Here is a 23,123-nt window from a genome sequence, read left to right on the forward strand (position 1 = left end):
TTCAGCCCAAGTCCGAAAAGAGTTCAGTTTCCGTGTGTCACTAGCGAGGAGGCACTACATGAAGCTCACACATTAAGCTCTCCTTTTCGCAAGACCGCTAGCCAGTGGATGGAAGCTTGAAACGAGAGTGACAACCACTACCCACTACCCTACCACACTAGAAGCGTCACAACCAGCGTCTGACACATAAAAATCTTTATATACCTCCACTATGGGCCCTCGCAATTTTCTACACCTCCAGCCTGCGACCCAGGTTTGATTTTAAAAGTACGTTTATTATCAAAGTGTGTATACATTATACAACCTTGAGATTCGTCTCCTTAAAGAAGCCCAAAGGTATGTCAAACACCCAATGCAAAGAGGGAGGAGGGGGAGAAGCAAATTGTGCAAACAATAAAAGTAAGCATTTAGAATGAAAGTGGGTCCTTGGACACGAATCCCGGAGCAGGCCACAGCCTCTGCCTCAGTTCAGCACATAGCAGAGTGAATGTCACAGAGCCAGAGCAGACCTCTGCCTCAGTGCAGCAAAGAGCAGAGTAATTGTCGTGGAGCAGTGAGCAGAATTGGCCTGACCCTCACCTCTGGTCCCAACACCCTGCCATTTCAATCCATTTAAATCGTCCAGACATTGGGCTGTCCGTCACTGTAAGACCTGGACCCTGTCACATCGATACACTCTGGGTCTGGACCCCACTATCATGTTTGCATTGTCTGTAAAGAGTTTTATGTTCTCCCCACAACCACACGGGTTTCCTCTCGATCCTCCAGTGTCCTCTCTTGTACTAAATACATACATGTTAGTAGATTCCTGACGAAGGGTCTCGGCCTCAAACATTGACTGTGCTTCTTCCTATGGATGCTGTCTGGCCTGCTGTGTTCCACCAGCATTTTGTGTGTGTTGCTTGAATTTCCAGCATCAGTAGATTAATTGGTCCCATGGGTGTAATTGGGCAGTGTGGGCTCATTGGGCCAGAGGGGCTTGTTATCGTGTTGTATCTCTGAATAAAAAGTAAATGTTATTTATTTAGTGATACAGTGAGGAACTAGCCCTTCCAGCCCACCAAGCCGTGTCGTCCAGCAACCCACCTATTTAACTCTAGCCCAATCACAGGACAATTTGGAGTGACCAATTAACCTACCAACCAGTACGACTTTGAAATATGGGAGGAAACTGGAGTACCTGGAGGAAACCCACACGGTTGCAGAGAGGATATGCAATCTTGTAACAGATGGCGATTAAACTCTGAACTCTGACACTCTGATCATCATGCTAACTGCTACACTACCATGGTGCATGGGAGAGGATCTTACGTTTAATTCTGTTCCCTGTTTCCCTCTTTCAGGGATCCACATTTGCCCTAGTCTTTCCCTTAGAGTCGCTATCTAGGATTCTCACTAGTTTCATATTCTATTTTCCAGTTTCTTCATCCTTTGCTGAATTCTAAAGCACTTCAGTCCTTCGGTAACTTTGCAAGTCTCTTCCTTAGACTATCGTTAATGTATCCCCTAATCCATGGTTGGAGCATTTTTCCTGTCATTTCTTTATGTGCATGTCATCTGCATTCCAGATTCCAAGTTCTGTCATGAAAGGGATTACCAGATCAGAATCAGGTTTAATAACACTGGCATACATCATGAAATTTTTTGTTTCGTGGCAGCAGTACAAAGCAATACATAATAAAAGCTATAAATAAACTAAAACTGTAAATGCTATAAAACAATAAACTATAAATAAGTATAATGCTACCCGTTCGAGTAGGCTGCCATGGGTTTATTGAGTTCACTCTCCAGAAGTGGCTGTGTGACCTTGGCTTCACTAGAAGAGAGATCAAGTCAACCAGCAGGGCTGCAGCTGAGGCAGCAGAGAAAGGATCAGCATGGGTGTGGACAAAGTATGTCCAGAGGGACAGATAGTCAGACAGTGTACACATACCTTGCAAACCCTTCAGTAGTTGCATAGACACCTGAAGAGCAGACTATCTGTTGGATGGAAGTGACCAACAACTCTGATAGAGGCAGATGCCAAGTTATTAAGCTCACAGGTGGGAGGTGGTGCTTTAGCACTGCTGGCCCACCACCTCGAGGGAGTCTTGATCATAAGTGGGCCGAAACTCCTGAAGACAGGTGGCAGATCAACTGATGATCCCACTGGTGATAGCACAGGACAGTTAACATCTTAGTCCACGTGTATTTTCAATTCTTTTATAAAAAGTAGTGCATTAAGAGAGAGAAAAAAAGAAAAAGTGAGGCAGTGTTCTTGGGTTCAATGTCCATTTAGATATCTCACTCACTCTCCCCCCTCTCCCCCTCTCTCCCTCCCTCCATTTCTCACAATCTATCCTGGGCCCAACATATCAATGCAGGTACAATACCATAAGAAGGCACGACAGGAGCTGTATATATTTCATTAGGAGTTTGAGGTGAGTTGGTATGTCATCAAAGACACTTGTGAATTTTTACAGATGTACTGTAACTGGTTCAATCATCGTCTGCTATGGAGGGGTTGCTGCACAGAATCGGAAAAAGCTGCAGAAAGTTATAAACTCAGCCAACTCCATCATGGGCACTAGCCTCCCCAGCACTGAGGGACAAGTATAAAAGGCAGCATCCATCATTAAGGATCCCTATCACCCAGGTTGTGCACCCTTCTCATTGCTACCATCAGGGAGGAGGCACAGGAGCCTGAAGACACACACTCAGTGATTCAGGAACAGCTTCTTCCCCTCTGCCATCCAATTTCTAAATGGACATCGAACCCATCAACACTACCTCTCAGCTTTTTCTTTTGTCGTAATTAACCCCTTCTCATTTCAAAGCCAGCTCTAAACTAGCCTGTTGCCTGCAGGGACAATAATCTTACCTAGAATCTGTTTCTTATTTGTTGTCAGGTCAGGCAGAATCCATGCAGGGGAATCAACAGTCAACGTTTCAGCCCAAAACCCTTCTTCAGGTCAGATCATCTGGGACCGAGTCTCTTGTGCTCCTGTCCATTGCTTCTGTACTGTCAGTAATAAATTGGTTTGCCTGGATTGTATTTAGATTATTGCCTCTTGTTATCAGATTTCTGAATGGACAATTAACCCGTATACACGACCTTGTTTTGTTTTCTTTCTCTTCTTGCATTTTGTTTGCTTTTTATGTATACTTATTGTAAATTATAGTTTTCATTATTATGTATTATAGGAGGCCGAGAGGTAAGTGGATCAGCCATGATGAAATGGCAGAAAAGACTCGATGGGCCAAATGGCCTAATTCTGCACCTCTATGGTTATGGTCTTATGGTATTGTAATTTTCTGCTGGCACAAAAAAACCAACAAATTTCACAACATATTACAGTGATATTAATTCTGATTCTGATTAGAAAAAGTAGTCAAAATGTAATCCTACAGAAAGTAATAGATATGGCCCAGTCCATCACAGGTGAAGCCCTCCCCACCACTGAGCACATCCAGAGGTGCGCTGTCGCAGGAAAGCATTAACCATCATCAGGGACCCCTGCACCAAAGTCATGCTCTCTTCTTGCTGCTACCATCAGGGAGAAGGTACAGGAACCTCAAGACTCACATTATTCCTTAGGAGATAATCCTAAGGAATTCTTTGCAAACCTTCTGATGGAATTATTCCCTGATATTATACGGTCTTTACCTTTGATTGATCATGTTCACAGATCGCCTATTTATAGATCGGCTTCAGAATCAAGACAAGATCGGTCATTATATGCTTTCATGAATTTCAAACAGAGGACCTTTTGATTTGTGAATCCCGTCAGAAAGGTATGATTGATTACAAGGGTCAGAAGATTCGTATTATTGGAGATTTCTCATCAGAAGTTGTGGAAGAGTGGTCTAAGTTTTAAAAAGTTATGGCGGAACTTTATAGCAAAAACTTCAAGCCTTCTCTTCGTTATCCAACTCGGCTGAGAATTACAATGCAAGTTATGGGTTATGGGCTGAGTGCAGGTCGGTGGGACTAGGTGAAAGTAAGAGTTCGGCACGGACTAGAAGGGCCGAGATGGCCTGTTTCCGTTCTGTAATTGTTATATGGTTATATCACCAGGTCCAGGAAGTTATTACCCCATAACTATCAGGCCCTTGAACCAGAGGGGATAACCACTCAACTTCACTCGCCCCCATCGCTGAACTATACCCATAACCTATGGACTCACTTTCAAGGACTCCCCATCTCAATTTCTCGATATCTTTTGCTTATTTGTTTAATATTATTATTTCTCTTTTATTGTATTTGCACAGTCTGTTGTCTTTTGAACACTGGTTGTTTGCCCTGTTGGATGCAGTCTTTCATTGATTCTATTATAGTTATTGGATCTACTGGGTATGCCCGCAATTAAACGAATCTTACGGTTGTATACAGTTATTACTGTACTTTGATGATAAGTTTACTTTGAACTTTGAGCTCGTGCAGGAGAACCAGAGGCAAGCCGTTCCTGTGACGTCACGTATCCTTTGATGTAATGACGTAGAATATGACCCGGATTCAGTTGCGTGCGTCTCTTGGGCGCCATGTTCTTCGTCCTCCTGTGGAGCGGGTAGTGGAGCTGTCGCTGAGCTCGGACAGAAGGGTAAGGTAAATAATATTAATGAAGCGGCTTTATACTTGACGCGGAGGATTCAGAGGTGGTAATTTAATACTGTTCTTCCGGTTACTTAACGTGAAGTGAGCTGCCATCATCATTTTTTAATCGAGTGACTACGGCCCCGGTAGGAAAGATTGACAAGGGACCCGACCAATAAGGTGACCGAACTGGGAAGAATGGTCCAATGGGAGAGGCGTGGGCGGGGCTGTCGACCCTGGGCTGCTGAACTTTGGGGAGGCTGTGGGACCTGTTAAACCAACAACCAGCGTTGTGGCGAGGAAGTGGTTAACGGCCCGCGTTCACTCGGTCACAAAGGAAATGGCTTCCCTTCACGTTTTGTTTATGGGACAGTCGGGTTTGGGATGTGACAGTGGAAAAAGCGAGGGAGGCTCTACATATAAACTCCCTTTTCCTTTGCTTTTTCGCCTTATCCAGGCCTCACTTCAGTGAACTGCTTGTCACATGTAATGGTGCAGTCCTGTCATTTCTTAAATCATAGGAGCAGAATCAGACCATTCTGCCAGTCAGTCTGCTCCGCCTTTCGATCATACCTGGTATATTTTCAAGCACATTTTCATTCTCCTGTCTTCTCCCTTTAACATACTAATAAAGAGCCTAGCAATTTCCGCTCTAAATATACCCAATGACTTGTCTTCCACAGCCATCTGTGGCAATAAATTCCACATAATCACCAACCTCTGGCAAAAGAAATGCCTTCTCATTTTCTGTTCTAAAGGGACGTTCTACTATTCTGAGTCTGTGCCATTGATCCTGGATTCTCCCACTATCGGAAGAGTACTCTTCATGTTCACTCTGTCTAGGCCTTTAAATATTTGGTAGACTTCTTCCCTGATTGGTTTAATGTGTACAGTGAAAGAATATTACAAAAAATAAGAGACATCTTGGGAATCAAAGTTGGCGGTGAAAACATCAATAATTTTAGATTTGTGGATGACACTGTGTTCATTGCAAGTACGGAGGAAGAACTACAAAACTTAATTGATATAGTCATTGAAGAAAGTGCAAAAATGGGTCTATCAATCAATTGCAAAAAGGCAATGTATGATGATATCCAAAAAGAGGGAGAATCCTATCTGCAGGCTGAGAATAAACAGGGAAGACATAAAACAAGTACAGAACTTTTGCTACTTAGGAAGCTGGGTGACATCAGATGGCTGGTGCGACATGGACATCAAAAGAAGAATAGGGATGGCAAAAGACACCTTTAGAGAAGGAAGAGTATACTGACCAATACTAAACTAGGTATGACAGCCCGCTTCAGAGCACTGAAATGTTATGTTTATCCAGTATGGCTCAGAATGTTGGATAATATCTAGTAACATGAGGAAACGAATAAAGCAGCAGAGATGCGGTTTTTGAGGATGCAAAGAATATGGACGAAATGAATGTCTAATGAGGAACAGCAAGCACAAAAAGAGAAATAATGTATGAGATCATGAAAAGGCAACGTGACTTCATTGGGCATGTGACTAGGAAAGAGGAGTTAGAATGCACGGTAATTACGGGAAAGATTGAAGGGAAGAAAACAAGAGGAAGGCAAAGACAAATGATGATGGAGACAGCAGCCAGAGAGCTGAAAATGAATACCAATGAATTGATCCACTTGACTGGACACAGGAATGTGTGGGCCATAGCAGTCAAAGCTCAAACTGGGCATGGCACCTGATGATGTTGATGAGACTTCTCTGAAATCTCTCTCCCCCCCCCCCACCCACTTCATTCTTCTAAACTCCTGTGAGTACAGGCCCAGAACCATCAAACTCTCCTCCTACTTTAACTCTTTCATTCCCCAGATAAATTGGACTCTCTCCTTGTCCTTTTTTGGAGCATATCCATTCTCAGATATGAGGCCCAAAACTGCTCACAATACTCTAAATGTCATCAAATGTCTTGTAAAGACTCAGCATTACATCCTTGTTTTTATATTCTAGTTCTCTTGAAATGAATGGTAACATTGTATTTGCCTTCCATACCATCTACTCAACTTGCAAGTAAACTTTAGGGAATCCAGCACGAAGACTCCCAAGTCCCTTTGCACCTCCAATTTCTGAATCTGCCCCCTGTTTAGCAAATAGTCAGTGCCTTTATTGCTTCTACCAAAGTGCATTACCATACACTTCCCTGTACTGCATTCCATTTGCCACTTCTTTGCCCATTCTCTAATCTCTCCGGGTCCTTCTGGCTCCCTGTTTCCTCCACACTACCTGTCCCTCCACCTATCTTTGTATTGCCTGCAAACTTAGCCACAAAGCCTCATACAGATCATTAGCGTGACAAGTTACTGAACCAACACTAATCCCTGCAGAACACCACTGCAGCCAATCGAAAGAGGCTCCCTTATTCCTACTCTGCCAGTCAGCCAATCTTCTATCCATGCTAGTATCTTTCCTGTAATACCATGGGCTCTTATTAAGCAGCCTCATGTGTGGCACCTTGTCAAAGGCCTTCTGAAAATCCAAGTAAACAACATCTAGCAACTTCCCTTTGTCTATCCTGCTTGTTATTTCCTCAAGGAATTCCAGCAGATTTGTTAGGCATGATCTCCCCCCAGGGAATTCATGCTGACTTCTGACTATTTTATCATGTGCTTCCAAGTACCCTGAAACCTCATCCTTAATATTGAACGCTTAACATCTTGCCAACCACTATAAATGGCCTATAATTTTCTGTCTTTTGCCTCCCTCCCTTCTTAAAGAGTGGAATGACACTTGTGATCTTCTAGTCCTCTGGAATCATTTCAGAAGCTAGTAATTCTTAAAAGATCACTACTAGTGTCTCTCCGCAATCTCTTCAACTACCTCTTTCAGAACCCGGGGGTATAGTCAGTCCATCTGGTTCGGGTGACCTTTCAACTTCCCAAGCACCTTCTCCTTAATAATAATCATATTTGTACTGCACACCCTGGCTACTGTTCAGAGGCCTGTACATAACACACATCAGGGTGTCTACTCTTTGCTCTAGTAAATAGTTAATTACTGTTACATGTCATGAAATATAGTGAATTGCTTCTGTTTGCATGCAGTCGGGCAGATCGTTCCAGGTACAAGTACATTGAGCTAGTACAAAATAAATCAGAACAGAATGCAAAATGTGGTGTTACAGACAATTAGGGATACAGGTTTATGAACAAGTTCAAGTTCAGTTTATTGTCATTCAACCATAGATGTATACCACCAAATGAAACAGTGTTCCTATGGACACTGTAGTGCACAACACAGTACGTATAACTCACACACAACACATGGAGTGACATTACCACAAATAATTTAACTAATAATGAGGTGAATTTATGATCCAAATAAAGTGCAAAGGCCACAACAAGATAGATTGAGATCAAGGGTTCACCTGTAATATAAGAGGTCATTTTAAGATTCTTAATGGTAGTGGGTTTCAGGTGGACACGAGGAATTCTGCAGATGCTAGAAATTCAAGCAACACACATCAAAGTTGCTGGTGAACGCAGCAGGCCAGGCAGCATCTCTAGGAAGGGTCTCGGCCCGAATCGTCGACTGTACCTCTTCCTAGAGATGCTGCCTGGCCTGCTGCATTCACCAGCAACTTTGATGGGTTTCAGGTGGAGATATGTTTCTACCAAAGGAGGTGTAAGGTGTTCCTTCCCTCAGCTAGCCTGTAGGTCACCCTTGGTTCCCCCCCCCGATCAGGATAGATAGAATGGACTTGGAAAGGACGTTTCCTATATTGGGAGAGCCTAAGACCAGAGGCCACAGCCTCAGAATATAAGGGCATTGCTTTAGAATGGAGTTGAGAGGGAATTTCTGTAGCAGGAGGGTGGTGAATCTTTGGAATTCATTGCCACAGACAGCTGTGGAGTCATTGAGTATATTTAAAGTGGAGGTTGATAGGCTCTTGATTAGTCAGGACATCAAAGGTTACCGGGAGAAGGCAGAAGAGTGGGGTTGTAATAGAAGCTGTGGTTTCAATTTCTGTGGTCTGGAGTTTCTATAATCTGGCTCCAGTCAGGTTCCAGGGTTAGTGGATTGGAGAGTTTCATCCGATATAACTGTGACTAAACTGAAAGGGCAGGCAGTCTTTCAAGATGATGAATGATGCAAAAGATTCCGGTTTGACAATGCTGGCTGCTTATTTTTTCTCTACAAGTTCTTCAGTAACTGCTTCCATTGAAGAGAGTCAGTTTTCTTTCTCCCTTTCTGTTTCTCAGGTATGGCAGAGATGATCATCTCGTTCTGATTGGAGAACGGTCCCAATTTTCCCAGTTGAGTCACTTGTCATGGCGACCTGGTCTCGTGTGGCTGTGTTGAACCTTTACCGAGCTCTCCTGCGCGAGGGCCGCAGTCTGCGTTACACTGACCGAGAGTTCTACTATTCGTTCATCAAACGGGAATTCAGGAAAAACCAGCATCTCACCGGGGACGAAGAGAAAGTGAAGCAACTGGAAAAAGGTCGCTATTTTCTTGAGAACAAACTTGGAGGCCTGGTTTAATTTGCATCTGATTTGAAGTATCTTGGTAAGTTTTTAAGTTCCAATTTAAATATGATAATCCATCTCTTTTAAGCCTTTCACATTTGGAGTTTTGTAAGCCCACTGTTGGCAAATCGTTAATAGGGCCAAAATGTATTGGTCCCAATGGGTCCCAATTACCTGGAGTCTACTGTATATCACTATTTCTTCATTGCCACTAGTTCCTGGAGTGCCTTGACACCATTATGGCAGCCCCTTGATTGGAGGAACACAGTGATTCAAGCAAGAGGCTTGAAAGTCTTTGGGAGTGACCAACTGCTTCTGCACCAATATCCACTCACAATTGCAATCCATCCAGGGTATTAAAGGAACCAAGAGATAAGGGAATAATGCTAGAAAAATGTCCCTGAGGAAGAAAGTCAGTCATAATCTGTCAGTCGTAGAACAGGGTCAAAGGATCTCCTGTTTCTGTTTCTTATGTTCTTAACCAATAAGGAAGCTTTTGGCTTATTTCCATTCCAGTACAAAACCATTCCATTATTAATTTCAGTGAAATCATCGGCCAGTTAATAAGTTTGGAAATTTAGCCAGAGTTTTCCTCTGATTCATACTGGAGGATTCCATTTAGTATCTTAAGCATGCTTAACTGTCCGATTGTATCATGGACATCTCCGAAGTCCATTGATTTACCTTGATTTTGATAGTGTGTTGGGTTTCATAAATAGGAACACAATGTGTTAAGCAAAGGGGTGCACAATTCAAATGTTATGAAGAGAAAGAGGATGAAAGTGAAAAAATCAGCCCTGATTGAATGGTGGGAGCAGATTTAATGGGCCGAATGGCCTAATTCTGCTTCTGGGTCTTATAGAAATTGTGTTTCCTTTTCTTTAAGGTCCTTTGTCGGTCAGGGTCGACTATGGAAATTGCGTGATATGCAAGCCGCTGTGAAAGTCAGGCCAGTAGGATATAGAGAGTAAGCTGTTGTCTATATATCAGGCTCCCCCTCTCCATGCGGCTGATGAACGGCAAAGACCAATACAGTTTGGAACCAGCGGGGTCGCGGGGGTTGCCAGTCAGCGTAAGGCTGCCTCAGGGACTCCAGCTCTGGAACTTTTCTCGGGGTTTACTCCATGAATGGGTATAGCTGCAAGGCGGCAGAAGTTTGAAGTCAGAGTTTTCCTTTTCCTAGATGAGTTGCCAACCACGGCTGATGACCAACTGATTTTAAGGCATCATTAACCCACCTTTGCCTCTCCTGTACGGGGAAATGGTTCCGTTGGGCTTAGTAGCTAAGACCAGGAGCTGAACTTGGTTGTCAGAGGCTATTTGAGATGCACGTCATTGGGAGCATTTAACAGGTAGTTGGAACTTATCCCCACTACCACCCCTGGCTATGACAACCATATAGACAATAATATGTATTGGAAGTAATGCATGATTTATTAGTGTTGCTTCTGAGCTTGTACTGCATCTGAGACCCACATTGGGATTTGACCCAGGGTCATCTGATATATCAGGATGATTCTCAGGTCTTGTCGTTTAATGCATTAGGCTGCATCTGTGCATGAAGCTGTTTAAGATCAGTAGGTACAAGCACCAAATGCTGGAGGAACTCAGCAGGACAGGCAGCATCTATGGCAGGGGTCCATGGACCCTCCTCAGTTATTGGTAGGGGTTCATGGCATAAAAATGGTTGAGAGCCCGTGATCTATGGAGGGGAGTGAGTAGCTCATGTTTCAGGCCAAGACGCTTCATCAGGACCCTATGTGAACTGTCTTGATGAAGGGTCTTGGCCTGAAACATCAGCTACTCACTCCCCTCCATAGATCAAGGGTTCTCAACCATTTTTAGACTGTGCAACAGGTTCTTCCCCCAAGCCATAGGACTCCTTAATACCCAGAGTCTAGATTGACAACTACATCATTTATTATTATATTGTAATTTGTCCTCTACTGTGCCTATTGTCTTGTTTATTATTTGTTGTACTGCCCTGTACTGTTTTGTGCACTTTATGTAGTCCTGTGTAGGTCTGCAGTCTAGTGTAGTTTTTGTGTTGACTCACTTAGTCTAGTGTAGTTTTGTGTTGTTTCATGTAGCACCATGGTCCTGGAGGAACGTTGTTTTGGTTTTACTGTGGACTGTACCAGCAGTTTACGGTCAAAATGACAATAAAAAGCGACCTGACTTGACTTGACATGTCAACTCTCCATAGACGTTGCCTGACATGTTGAGTTCTTCCAGCATTTTGTGTGTGTTCCTCTGCATTTTCAGCATCTGCAGAATCTCTTTGTGCTTAAGGTTAGTAGGTAGTATTTTTTGGTTCCATGACCACCTTCCTTCCTCATCAGCTACCACCCAATCGATGTTTAACTAAAGGAGAATGCATTTTGACACATTTTAAGTAAAGAATAATATTGACACTATTATTTTTTCACTAGGTGTTCTTTGTTCATAATGGCTGGTATGGGAGAAGGGAAAAACAAGAAAGGAGACAATGGAGTTGGGAATGCCATTGACTTTGTCCTCTCAAATGCCCGGCTGGTGTTAGGTGTTGGTGGTGCTGCGATGTTGGGCATTGCAACATTGGCTGTAAAGAGGGTAAGAATGCTCTTCAGTTTTCAACATATCTGCACCATTTTCTCCAGCTTTCAATTTTCAAATAGTTATTTTTAGACTGTAATAGAGAAATTGGTTTTCACTTTGCACCATGTATGAATGTATGCAACAGAGGTCTCAAATATGTATTGTAATTCATGAAAAGATCCATCTTTGAGGCTGTGCATGCTTACTGTTTCCCTGACGATGCTTCAGATTTTTCAAATTGCTCTGGACGCCGCCCTTCTCTATTTCTGTTATCATTCCTGTCTACAATATATTTGTGACCTTCCAATTCTGCCTCTAGAGCATCCTGTTTTAAACCCTCTATCTTTGGCACATGAGTCTTCAGCTGTCCAGGCTCTTAAGTTTTCATATTTCATTGTAAACTTGCCTCTATTTCCTATTTGTTAAAACCAATAATTTCACAAGCTTTAGTCATTTGTCCTTATTTCCACACTTGGGTTTCATTTGGTAACTTCCTCATGAACAACTTTGAAGTCCTATTTTTATCAAAGTGCATTCGGTGATCACTTTATTAGGTACAGGAGTAGTACCTGGTGTGGTCTTCTGCTGCTGTAGGCCATCCACTTCAAAGTCCAACCTGTTGCGTCTTTAGAGATGCTTTTCTGCACACTGCTGTTGAAACGTGTGGTTATTTGAGATTCTGCCATTTTCCGGTCAGCTTGCACCATTCTGACCATCCTCTCGCATTAATAAAACTTTTTTGCCCACGGAACTGCTGCTTACTGAATGTTTTTTTTGTTTCGTGCACCATTCTCTCTGAAGTCTAGAGACTGTCCTGCACAAACATCCCAGTAGATCTGCAGTTTCTGAGATACTTAAAGCCTCCCTATCTGATGCCAACAATCATTCCACGGTCAAAATCACTTAGATATATTTATTCCCCCTCTTGACCATGTCTCCATGCTTCTGTGCATCGAGTTGCTGCTGCGTGGTTGGCTGATTAAATATTTGCCTTAACAAGCAGCTGTACAGTACCTAATAATGTGGCCACTGAATGTAGCTAGTTGTTATCTCAGCAGGCTTGAGAAATGTAGTAACGATATAACTAAAATTTGCTTGAATAGGATTTTTACTTCGTGTTGCTCTCTTCCTTTGACTACTGGAAAACATTACCTGTTACTTGGAGGTTCTTGTGAGCCTTTGCCTTTATCTTACAGATGTATGACCGAGCGATCAGTGCCCCCAATAGCCCCAGCAAAATGGACTTGAGATCAGCAAAGCAAAGCTGGGAGGAGCCCAGCTGGATTGGGTCATCTCCCCGTTTATTGAGCAGGGACATGAAAGGCAACATCAGCAGGTCTCTACAGACACTGCCCACCAGTTGTGAAGCAGGTAAGTTCATAGGGGTAGTGGTGTACTCAAAGTTCAAAGTAAAGTTATGGTCAGAGTACATATATACCACCATGTACAACCCTGAGATTCATTTTCTTGCGGGCATTCACGGTAAATACCAAGAAACACAATAGAGTAACTGAATGACTGCACCCAACGGAAGGTTCATGTTATTATCAAAGAATACAACTCTGAAATTCTTCAATTCTCCAGGCAGCCAAGAAACCAAGAAAGGCAGCATAATCATCAACTGCCCCCCCCCCAAATCCCACCTCCCTGCAAAAACAAACGAACACACAGGGATTAGGCACTTCAACCTCCAAATCTCTCCTCCTGAATAAAAAAAACAAATCAAACTTAACAGGCACATCGACCCCCAAATTTCCCTCCACACACAAAAAAATTACTGAGGACATTGGGTGAAAAAATACGGAATAAAAAAACTAAAAGACTGGAAAAAAAAGACTTTATAGTCCAAGTCCACATCCAAATGCAGAAAAAACCTGGGCAACACTCTCCGCGCACAGCAGCAGGCTCTGCCTTTGGTACAGAGCATCGGATCAAAAGACAGGCAGCCAGTGCTCACCCTCTGCACTCACTTCGATGCTTCAATCTCCCTTGGCGCTTTAATCGGCGAGGTTTGCACGTGCTGCTGTTGCCTCTGTCTCCTGGAATCGTCTTGGAGCCTGCAGAGCACTGGAACAAGTTTATAATTGTTTTGGGAGTTTGCCACGTGCAAATTAGCTGCTGTATTTTCCACACTGCTGCAGGAACTAGACTTCATAAGTGCTTTACGGTACCTTGAAGGAGCAAAAGGCACAAACTAAATATTTAATATTTGCACTTCTCTGACATGCAAATATATAAAGAGCTTTATTCTCTGCTGTCATGACATGCAGGTGATTCAGCACTGGATCCTTTTAAAGTTGCCGTGCTGAATCACCTATTTTATACAGAGAGTGTTGATCTACACTTCTGTGGCTGATCCCCAATGCTTCTTGAATGTGCATTTTTGAGCTGTTATATCTGAGTTCGTTCCACTTACAGGGCATAAACATTTATTTCTCCAACTTTCGGTAATCTTTCCCCTCTCCCTCATTCTCTCTTTTTGTATTCTCTATTCTGTTTACCTTCTCACCCATTCTCTTCTCCTCACCTGCCCATTACTTCCCTCTAGTTCCCTCCTCCTTCCCTTTCTTCCATGGTCCACTGTCCTGTCAGATTTCTCCTCCTTCACCCCATTATCTCTTCCACATACCCCGCCTAGCTTCTTACCTCAGCCCCCACATTCCCCCCTCACCCATCACCTCCCCCACCACCTTATTGTGGTTTCTTCCTCCTTCCTCTCCAGTCCTGAAAAAGGGTCTTGAGCCAAAATATTAACTGTTTATTCTCCTCTATAAATGCTGCCTGACGTGCTGAGCTCCTCCAGCATTTTGTGTGTATGGCTTTGGATTTCCGGCATCTGCAGAATCTCTTGTGTTAATAGAGTAATTATTTCATATATTCAGTAGGTTTCAATGAGATCTCCCTTCATTCTCCTGAAGTCCAATAAGTACAGGCCCAGAGCCCTCAAGTGCTGCTCATTTGTGAACCCTTTCATTCCGGGATTGTACTCATAAACCTTCCCTGTAGTTGGCTTGGGTTTTCTGATTGACCTGCTGTCCAGCTGTACGTAGACCCAAGCCTTGCTGTTGTTTATAATGCCTAGGTACGGCCAGGAGAGTATTTCATTCATATATACCTCTCATTTGCTATAAATCATAAATATTGAGGCAGTCTGTACATATTGGACATTGATTTGATATTGCTGTCATTTGTCCAAGCATGCATATGTTGAACTTGTTCCAATTGTATCTTGATACAGATGCTTCCAAGGGTGCTAGTCCTAGTAGGAAGACCCAAATGGATCTGAAGAAAGCCAGGCTCCGTTTGTCCATGCAGGACAAGCTCTTTGCATATTACCGTAAGCACGTCGTTATCCCGGTTGCAGAAGTGAGCCGAGCCAAACAGGCTGCATTGGATATCTGTGCAGAGCTGAGGAACTTCATCCATGCCAAGCTTCCTGACATGCCTCTCCGGGATATGTACCTCAGTGGCAGTCTGTATGATGACCTACAGGTTTGGGTTCAATTTAATTCCATTAAATCGTTTCATCAGATCAGACCATAGACCACTTGTCCAGTTTCTCTGCCGCTGAGTGCTCTGTTGTTTAGAGACAAATCTAGTGTAATAATAAAAAGAAACTACAACGGGGATAGGAAAGGGACAGATCTATGGTTTTACTAATTTCCTGTCACTCAGTGCAAGTTTAGATCAAATCACACTGGTAATTGCTTGATCCAACAGATGATAAAGCAGAATTAGGCCATTCGGCCCATTGAGTTTGTTCCAGCATTCAATCGTGGTTGATTTATTTTCCTTCTCAACCCCATTCTCCTGTCTTCCTCCCATTCCCTTTGATGTCCTTATAGTTAAGTACCTATCAACCTCTGCTTCAAGTATACCTGATCACCTGGCCCCCGTGCTCATCTGTGGAAATGAATTCCCTGGTTCACCATCCTGTGGTTAAAGAAATTCCTCATCTCTGTTATGAAGAGACATCCTCTATTCTGAAGCTGTGTCATCTGGTCCTAGACTCCTCCACTATTGGAAACATCTAGTCCACATCTACTCCCACTTAAACCTTTCAATGTTCAGTTGGTTTCAATGAGATTCCTCCCTTTTTTCTTCTAAACTCCAGCCAGTACAAGCACAGAGGCATCAAATGCTCCTCATATGTTAACTGTTTCATTCCTAGCATTCAACAAATTTCATGACATATGCCTGTGATATTAAACCTGATTTTGATCATGCTCATCAACTACCTCTGGACTCTCCAACACCAGCTCATCCTTTCTTAGAGATGGGGCCCAAAGTAGTTGGCCTGGGTTTTCTGGTTGCTTGCACAGAACCAGCACGCTGAAAAACACTTCACAGTCAGATTGAATTGTGCTATGGAGTCTTGGCAAACGATTGGATACACAGGCTCCTATGGTCAGTAACCTGATAAATAACAAGGTAATCTAATAATGTGATGCTAGCTGAGAGGCTGGGAATCTGTGCTCCTTCATAAACATGGGCTTGAAGATGGTGTCAATAATACACCTGAAGATAAATTCAATGTTACTGGAAAGAGCCCCAAGAAACGTTAGAGCATTATTGGATACTGTAGAGGAAGGGTGCATACTTATTGGATGTGAATATTACAGGCATAAGTCCAAAAGGTGCTGGTGTTCTATTTTTTAAATTATTTTATTTAGAGATACAGTGTGGAATTGCCCCTTCCGGCCCTTCGAGCCACAGTGCCCCAGCATCCCCCAACGACCCCAATTTAACCCTAACCTAATCACGGGACGGTTTACAATTTCCAGTTAACCTACCTGGTAGGTCTTTGGAATGTAGGAGGAAACCAGAGAACCCGGGGAAAACCCACACATTTCACAGGGACTCCTTGTAGAGTACGCCAGGATTGACCTCTCCGAACTCTGCACCCCCCCCCCCCCCCCCCGAGCTGTAATAGCATGGTGCTAACTGTTATGCTACCATGGACTTACTCACCTTAGGTTTGTTTATTCTGTGAATTAGGAACTCCCAGGTCTCAGATTCTCACTCCATTCTGCTGATGATAAAGAGATGCAGATTTACTCAATGGTTTTGTCACAAATCTGATCACAAAAAAAACATAAAGCATAAAACCTTAAGTCTTTGGAGAAAAATTGGCCATTTGGCCTATCAAGACTGCTCCGCCATTCAATCAGGGCTGATTTATTATCTCTCTCAACCCCAATCTCCTGCCTTCTCCTCGTAACCTTTGACACCCTTACTAATCAACAACCTATCAACCTCCATTTTAAATGTACCCAGTGGCTTGGCCTCCACAGCCGTCTGTGACAATAAATTCTACAGATTCTCCACCTTCTGGCAAAAGAAGCTCCTCTTCATCTCTATTCAAAAGGGACGTCCTTCTATTCTGTGGTTGTGCTCTCTGGTCCTAGAATCTCCCACTATCGGAAACCTCCTCTGCATGTCCATTCTCTTGAGGGGGGAAGAACGTTCAAAGACTTTGGTTTGGAGGATTTACATTTTTAGATAACTAGTGTTGTTCTGTTGTAACTTGTTTTGTTACTGTACATGCTTGTCTTGATACAGCGTGCTCTTACATTGATAACAGAAGAATTTAATTGTATCTGACACTTTAGGTCATCACTGCCGATCACGTTCAGCTGATGGTACCCTTGGTCCTAGAAAGGAACCTCTGGGCTACAGTTCCAGGTGAGGAGACCATTATGAACATCCCTGGATTCTGGCTGGTCCGCAGGGAAAACCTGGAATACTTTCCCCGCAACAGCAGCTACTGGGACCGCTGCATTGTGGGTGGTTACCTGTCACCTAAAGTAGTGACTGAAAATTTTGATAAAGTCTTGTCAGGGACCATCAACTGGCCAGCTATAGGGAGCGTCCTGGACCTCATCATTCGGCCAGTGGTTCCGTCAGAAACATTGACTTTGGAAGTTCAGTACGACACGAGTAAAAAATTATTTATTGACTTCCTGCCACTGATCGTGATGGAGGACACCATGCTGATTGCCAAACCACACCGCAATGGACGGTATGACAACATGTGGCGGCAAAGCTTCAGAACTGCCGAAACCGCCAAGCTTCGTGCCCTGGATGAGAGGGACGGAGGCTGTCGCTGCTGCTGCCTCAAGATACTGAAGGCCATCTGCAAGTCCAATGCCATCCTCAACAAGTTGACGGCTAGTCAGCTGACCAACGTGATCCTGCATGGTTGCGGAAAGGAATTGGACTGGGCTTCAGAGATGCTGGCTGATAAATTCCTGCTGGTACTTAAAGAATTAATAAGCTACTTGGAGCAAGGCTTTTTGCCATGCAGTTTAGATACCAAAGTGAACCTGTTTTTGGAATTTACGGAAGAGGAGATTGATGAGTTGGGATACATGTTGTACTCCTCCTTATCTGAGCCAGAAACTCTGTTAAATACTTGAATTAGGTTTGAGGTCAGCTCACATAGATTCGTACTTGATAGTTATCAGGCTTCTCCAGACAACAGTTAGACAGCTGTTAAACATTTAATAACCCCGTTGACTCGATGACTGTGTTCTGCATTTCCTAAATCTGTAATTATTGGAAGTTGCATGGAAATGATGCTGAGGAAAAAGTTTCAATGTTATTTACGGATCTGGGGTATCAGAAGGAATTAAGCTTGGGCTGAGAGCTAAATTGTCCTTTAGTAAGCCAAATATGAAATCTATATTTCCCCACTAATGCACAAAATATAAAGATGTAAAATAAAAATGAGTTTGAAATGTTTGGAAGGAAGTTTTCAAAATTGCAACAGTTAATAAAGCCAATTTGATTGGTCCAGTTACACTTTCTGCTGATTTTTTTTTAACAATGAATTTCCAGGATTATCACAGTGGGGCTGCATCTTAAAAGGAATGTACACACTAAAGATTAAAAAGTAAAATCAAGCAGCAGTTCAGTGAAAATTTCCTTCCACTTGACTTCAAGATTGTGTGAGATGCCTTTCCACTTCAACAGGACCCTCACAAATGTGCGTGGGATTTTAAGCTGTAACTTCTTGTTTTGCACACATTCCTCTTGGGTTTCTGACTCTGAAATGAATATAAGTAGAAAATGCTGGAAACATTCAGTGGGACGAGCAGAATCTGTTGACAGAGAAATATCGTTGATATTTTATGTTCGGTCTAGAACAGTTTCTCTTTATACAGACGTTGCCTGATCTGTTGAATGTTCCCAGCACATTTTCTGATTTTATTTCAGAATTCCAGCATCTGCATGTATTTTTATATTCCCTGTGAAATATAAAAAATCCGTGGAGCCAGAACCCTGTTACATTGTAGTAAATTCCAAGGAAAATGTGAAGTCACAGAACTCAGAATCAGGTTTTAATGACACCAGCATATGTCATGAAAATTGTTAACTTTACGGTAGAGAGAAAAAACAATTTGTGTGTGTGTGTGTGTGTTTCAATGTCCATTTAGAAATCAGATGGCTGGAAGAAGCTGTTCCCGAATTGCTCTGTGTGTGCCTTCAGGCTTCTGTACCTCCTTTCTCATGGTAACAATGAGAGGAGAGCATGTCCTGGGTGGTGGGGGTCCTTAATGATAGACTCCGCCTTCCTAAGGCACCACTCCTTGAAGATGTCTTGGAGACTATGGAGGCTAGTACCCATGGTGGAGCAAACTAATTTTACAAGCTTCTGCAATTTACTTCAATCTTTTGCAGTTGCCGTCACCCCCATACCAGCTGGTGATACAGCCTGTCAGAATACAAGTTAAATTATTTAAAATTTAAAGGAGACCTAAGCTGTTGTGGTAAAGTTTGTAGCCAGCAGGTTAAAGAGAAAATATCTGGGTTAAATGCCTTCCAATAATGACCTGTCGATCCAATGGTCTACATCAGTAAACTGCTTGTTTTGAATATCATGGATGCTGGAAATTTGAAATAAATGTTGGAAATGTCACCAGAGGAAAGGGAAGCGCAGTTAATGCTTCAGTTATATCTATAGCTGTATTTTAAAAAGGAAAATAAGTACATAAGATACCTTGTATCTTATTCATTGTTTGTGCAGTATGTCCATAAAGTGACACTAGGCTGTACATAGGATGGCTGATGGGAAATAGTAAAGTAGTAGTGGAGGTGTTGATCAACCTTGCTGCTTGTGGAAGTGTCTTTTTGAGTCTGTAGGTCCTGCGTGGATGTTATGTAGCCTCCTCCATGATGGGAGTGGGACAAACAGTCCATGAGCAGAGTGTGTGGAATCTTCCATGATATTACTGGCCTTTTTCCAGCACCTTTCTATATGTATATCCTTGATGGTGGGTCAGCTGGTGCCAGTGATGCGCTGGGCAGTTTTAAATACCCATGGTGGAGCCTACCTGTCTGACGCATTGCATTTTCCGTACAGTATCTGTGGTTCTGGTATGGGTCCGCACTTTAACCATTAATTGAATGTGACAGTACTGGCCTATATTTTGGGTCAGAGACTGATTGAGAGTTGATGAGTGAATAAGAGACTGTATTTGGCCATTACAATTGAACCTGATGTAAATATCTTTGTTGGAAAGCATTATTGTTTCTTGCAGGCTTATGAGGACAAAGTATTGTGTTTAGATTTCCTTAAAGGGGGAAGATGTGTATTGCATGTGTACATAATAAAGAACTTCAATTCCCAGTGGGCAATGTGAACCAGAAGTGACAACAGGATTTGCATGCAGGCCAGCTTGTGTAATATTGGCACGGTGAATATTCGTGATCCAGACTGGGTTTTCATAAGAGTCCAGTATCACAGTTACTGTTATTAAATTGCAGGCTAATCAGAATCAAGTTTGTTATCACTGATGTGTTGTTAAAATGCTGCTGTGTGGCCTCAGTGCATGCAATAAATAGAAAAATTACTGTTACAATAAGAAATATAAAAAAAATAAATAAGTCGTGCAAAAAGAGGGGAATATGGTGTTCATGGACCATTCCAAGATCTGATGGCAGAAACTTAAAATGTTGAGTGTGTGTCTTCAGGCTCTTAAGAACTTGTACTTAAATTTAAAATTAAATTTCTTGAATTTAAGTTCCCTGTACCATGAAGAGATTCAAGCTGTTGTTACTACATCAACAGTGCAGATCTCCATTGTCTAGTTCAGTAACTTAACCAAGAAGCAATCATTTCGGTATTCAAGTTCCTCCCTCAAACAGCAGGGAAAACGTGACATAAATTTCACTTTGTCCAAGTATGCAGATGCTGTGGATCAGAAGGTTTCCCTTGGTATTTGCAGCACAGTCAAAATGTTTTCCCTGAAGAGGTAAACACGAGGAAATCTGCAGATGCTGGAATTTCAAGCAACACACATAAAAGTTGCTGGTGAATGCAGCAGGCCAGGCAGCATCTATAGGAAGAGGTACAGTTGATGTTTCGGGCCGAGACCCTTCATCAAGACTAACTGAAAGAAGAGCTAGTAAGCATCTGCTCTCAGGATGAGGCTTTTCATTCCAGGACAAGGGAGATGTCCTCCTTTTTTAAAGAAAGGGGCTTCCCTTCCTCCACCGTCAACTCTACTCTCAAACGCATCTCCCCCATTTCATGCACATCTCTCACGCCATCCTCCCGCCACCCCACTAGGAATAGGGTTCCCCTGGTCCTCACCTACCACACCACCAGCCTCCGGCTCCAACATATTATTCTCCGTAACTTCCGCCACCTCCAACGGGATCCCCCTCCCCCCCGCTTTCCGCAGGGATCGCTCCCTACACGACTCCCTTATCCATTCGTCCCTCCCCACTGATCTTCTCTCATGGCACTTATTCTGGTAAGCGGAACAAGTGCTACATCTGCCCTTGCACTTCCTCCCTTACCACCATTCAGGGCCCCAAACAGTCCTTCCAGGGGAGGCAACACTTCACCTGTGAGTCGGCTGGGGTGATATACTGCGTCCGGTGCTCCCGATGTGGCCTTTTATATATTGGCGAGACCCGACGCAGACTGGGAGACCGCTTTGCTGAACACCTACGCTCTGTTCGCCAGAGAAAGCAGGATCTCCCAGTGGCCACACATTTTAATTCCACATCCCATTCCAATATGTCTATCCACGGCCTCCTCTACTGTAAAGATGAAGCCACACTCAGGTTAGAGGAACAACACCTTATATTCTGTCTGGGTAGCCTCTAACCTGATGGCATGAACATTGACTTCTCTAATTTCTGCTAATGCCCGCCTCCCCCTGGTACCCCATCCGTTATTTATTTATATACACACATTCTTTCTCTCTCTCTCCTTTTTCTCCCTCTGTCCCTCTGACTATACCCCTTGCCCATCCTCTGGGCTTTTCCCCCCCCTCCCCCTTTTCCTTCTCCCTGGGCCTCCCGTCCCATGATCTTCTCATATCCCTTTTGCCTATCATCTGTCCAGCTCTTGGCTCTATCCCTCCCCCTCCTGTCTTCTCCTATCATTTTGGATCTCCCCCTCCCCCTTCCACTTTCATATCTCTTACTAGCTCTTCCTTCAGTTAGTCCTGACGAAGGGTCTCGGCCCGAAACATCGATGGTACCTCTTCCTAGAGATGCTGCCTGGCCCACTGTGTTCACCAGCAACTTTGATGTGTGTTGCCTGAATCGGCTGGGTTTGTTTGCCTCAGGGCAGTTGATGCTTGGGGGAGGGGGTGCTGATTGAGGTATATAAAACTGAGGGTATAGATAGGATAGGGTAGATAGTGATAGACAGAGGTGTTGATAACTAGAGGGAAAGACGGTAGAAGACAGAGGTGTTGGGGAAGATTTTTTTTAAACTCAGAATGTGTTTGAACCTGAAACTTTGCCTGAATGAGAGCTGAAGGCAGGTACTGTCATGATATTCAAGTATTCAGGTAACATTTAAATATTTTGGCATGGTGCCAAGCGCTGAAAAATAGGATCAGGAGAAACCAACACTTGATGGCTTGTTTCATTTTTTTTAAATTTAGAAATACAGTGCGAAATAGGCCCCTTTAGCCCTTCAGCTATGACACCCAGCAACTCCCAACACCCTGATTTAAGCCTAACCTAAACGTGGGGTGACTTACCAATAACCAATGAACCTACTAACTGGTACAACTTTGGACTGTGGGAGAAAACTCGTATATTCCACAGGGAGAATATACAGAGGCTCCTTACAGAGAAGGCCAGAATTGAACTCCAAACTCTGACACCCCAAACTGTTGCAGCGCCACTTTTAACTGCTAGGCTACCATAACATAATTTATGACTGTTATTTCTGGAATTTTTTGCCTGGTCCTATTTCCGGCGCACATGATACTACTTTTATCGCTGTTTGGAAGATTAGCTCTATTTGTCATATATACATCGAAACGTACATTGAAATGCGGCAGCGATGTGCTGGGGGAAGCCGATATGTCATGCCCACAATGTTCTGTAAATTCTTTGGAATGTGGGAAGAAACTGGAGCACCCGGAGGAAACCCAAGTGGTCACAGGGAGAACATACAAACTCCTTACAGAAATTAAACCCTGGTCTTACAGCTGGCGTGTTGTAAAGCG

The 23,123-nt window shown here is 43.2% G+C and overlaps 2 protein-coding genes across 3 annotated transcripts; both read left to right on the forward strand.

Annotated features, from left to right (window-relative positions):
• The first annotated feature begins 4,479 nt into the window (after positions 1-4,479).
• On the forward strand, positions 4,480-9,078 carry LOC140204777 (mitochondrial ribosome and complex I assembly factor AltMIEF1-like). Of its 2 annotated transcripts, none has more exons than XM_072271560.1 (2): positions 4,480-4,580; positions 8,797-9,078. In XM_072271560.1, exon 2 carries the CDS (start codon positions 8,866-8,868, stop codon positions 9,076-9,078), a length of 213 nt encoding a protein of 70 aa, XP_072127661.1. In that variant the 5' UTR covers positions 4,480-4,580; positions 8,797-8,865. The 2 variants fall into 2 exon arrangements, with proteins under 2 accessions (XP_072127661.1, XP_072127660.1); XM_072271559.1 differs by having other exon boundaries at positions 4,485-4,585.
• A 2,433-nt stretch (positions 9,079-11,511) lies between these two features.
• Positions 11,512-18,442, forward strand: mief1 (mitochondrial elongation factor 1). The gene is made up of 4 exons (XM_072271558.1): positions 11,512-11,655; positions 12,837-13,011; positions 14,879-15,132; positions 17,253-18,442. Exons 1-4 carry the CDS (start codon positions 11,512-11,514, stop codon positions 18,057-18,059), a joined length of 1,380 nt encoding a protein of 459 aa, XP_072127659.1. The 3' UTR covers positions 18,060-18,442.
• Positions 18,443-23,123: the final 4,681 nt, after the last annotated feature.

This window comes from Mobula birostris, chromosome 11, assembly GCF_030028105.1.
Source record: "Mobula birostris isolate sMobBir1 chromosome 11, sMobBir1.hap1, whole genome shotgun sequence".
NCBI lineage: Eukaryota > Metazoa > Chordata > Chondrichthyes > Myliobatiformes > Myliobatidae > Mobula > Mobula birostris.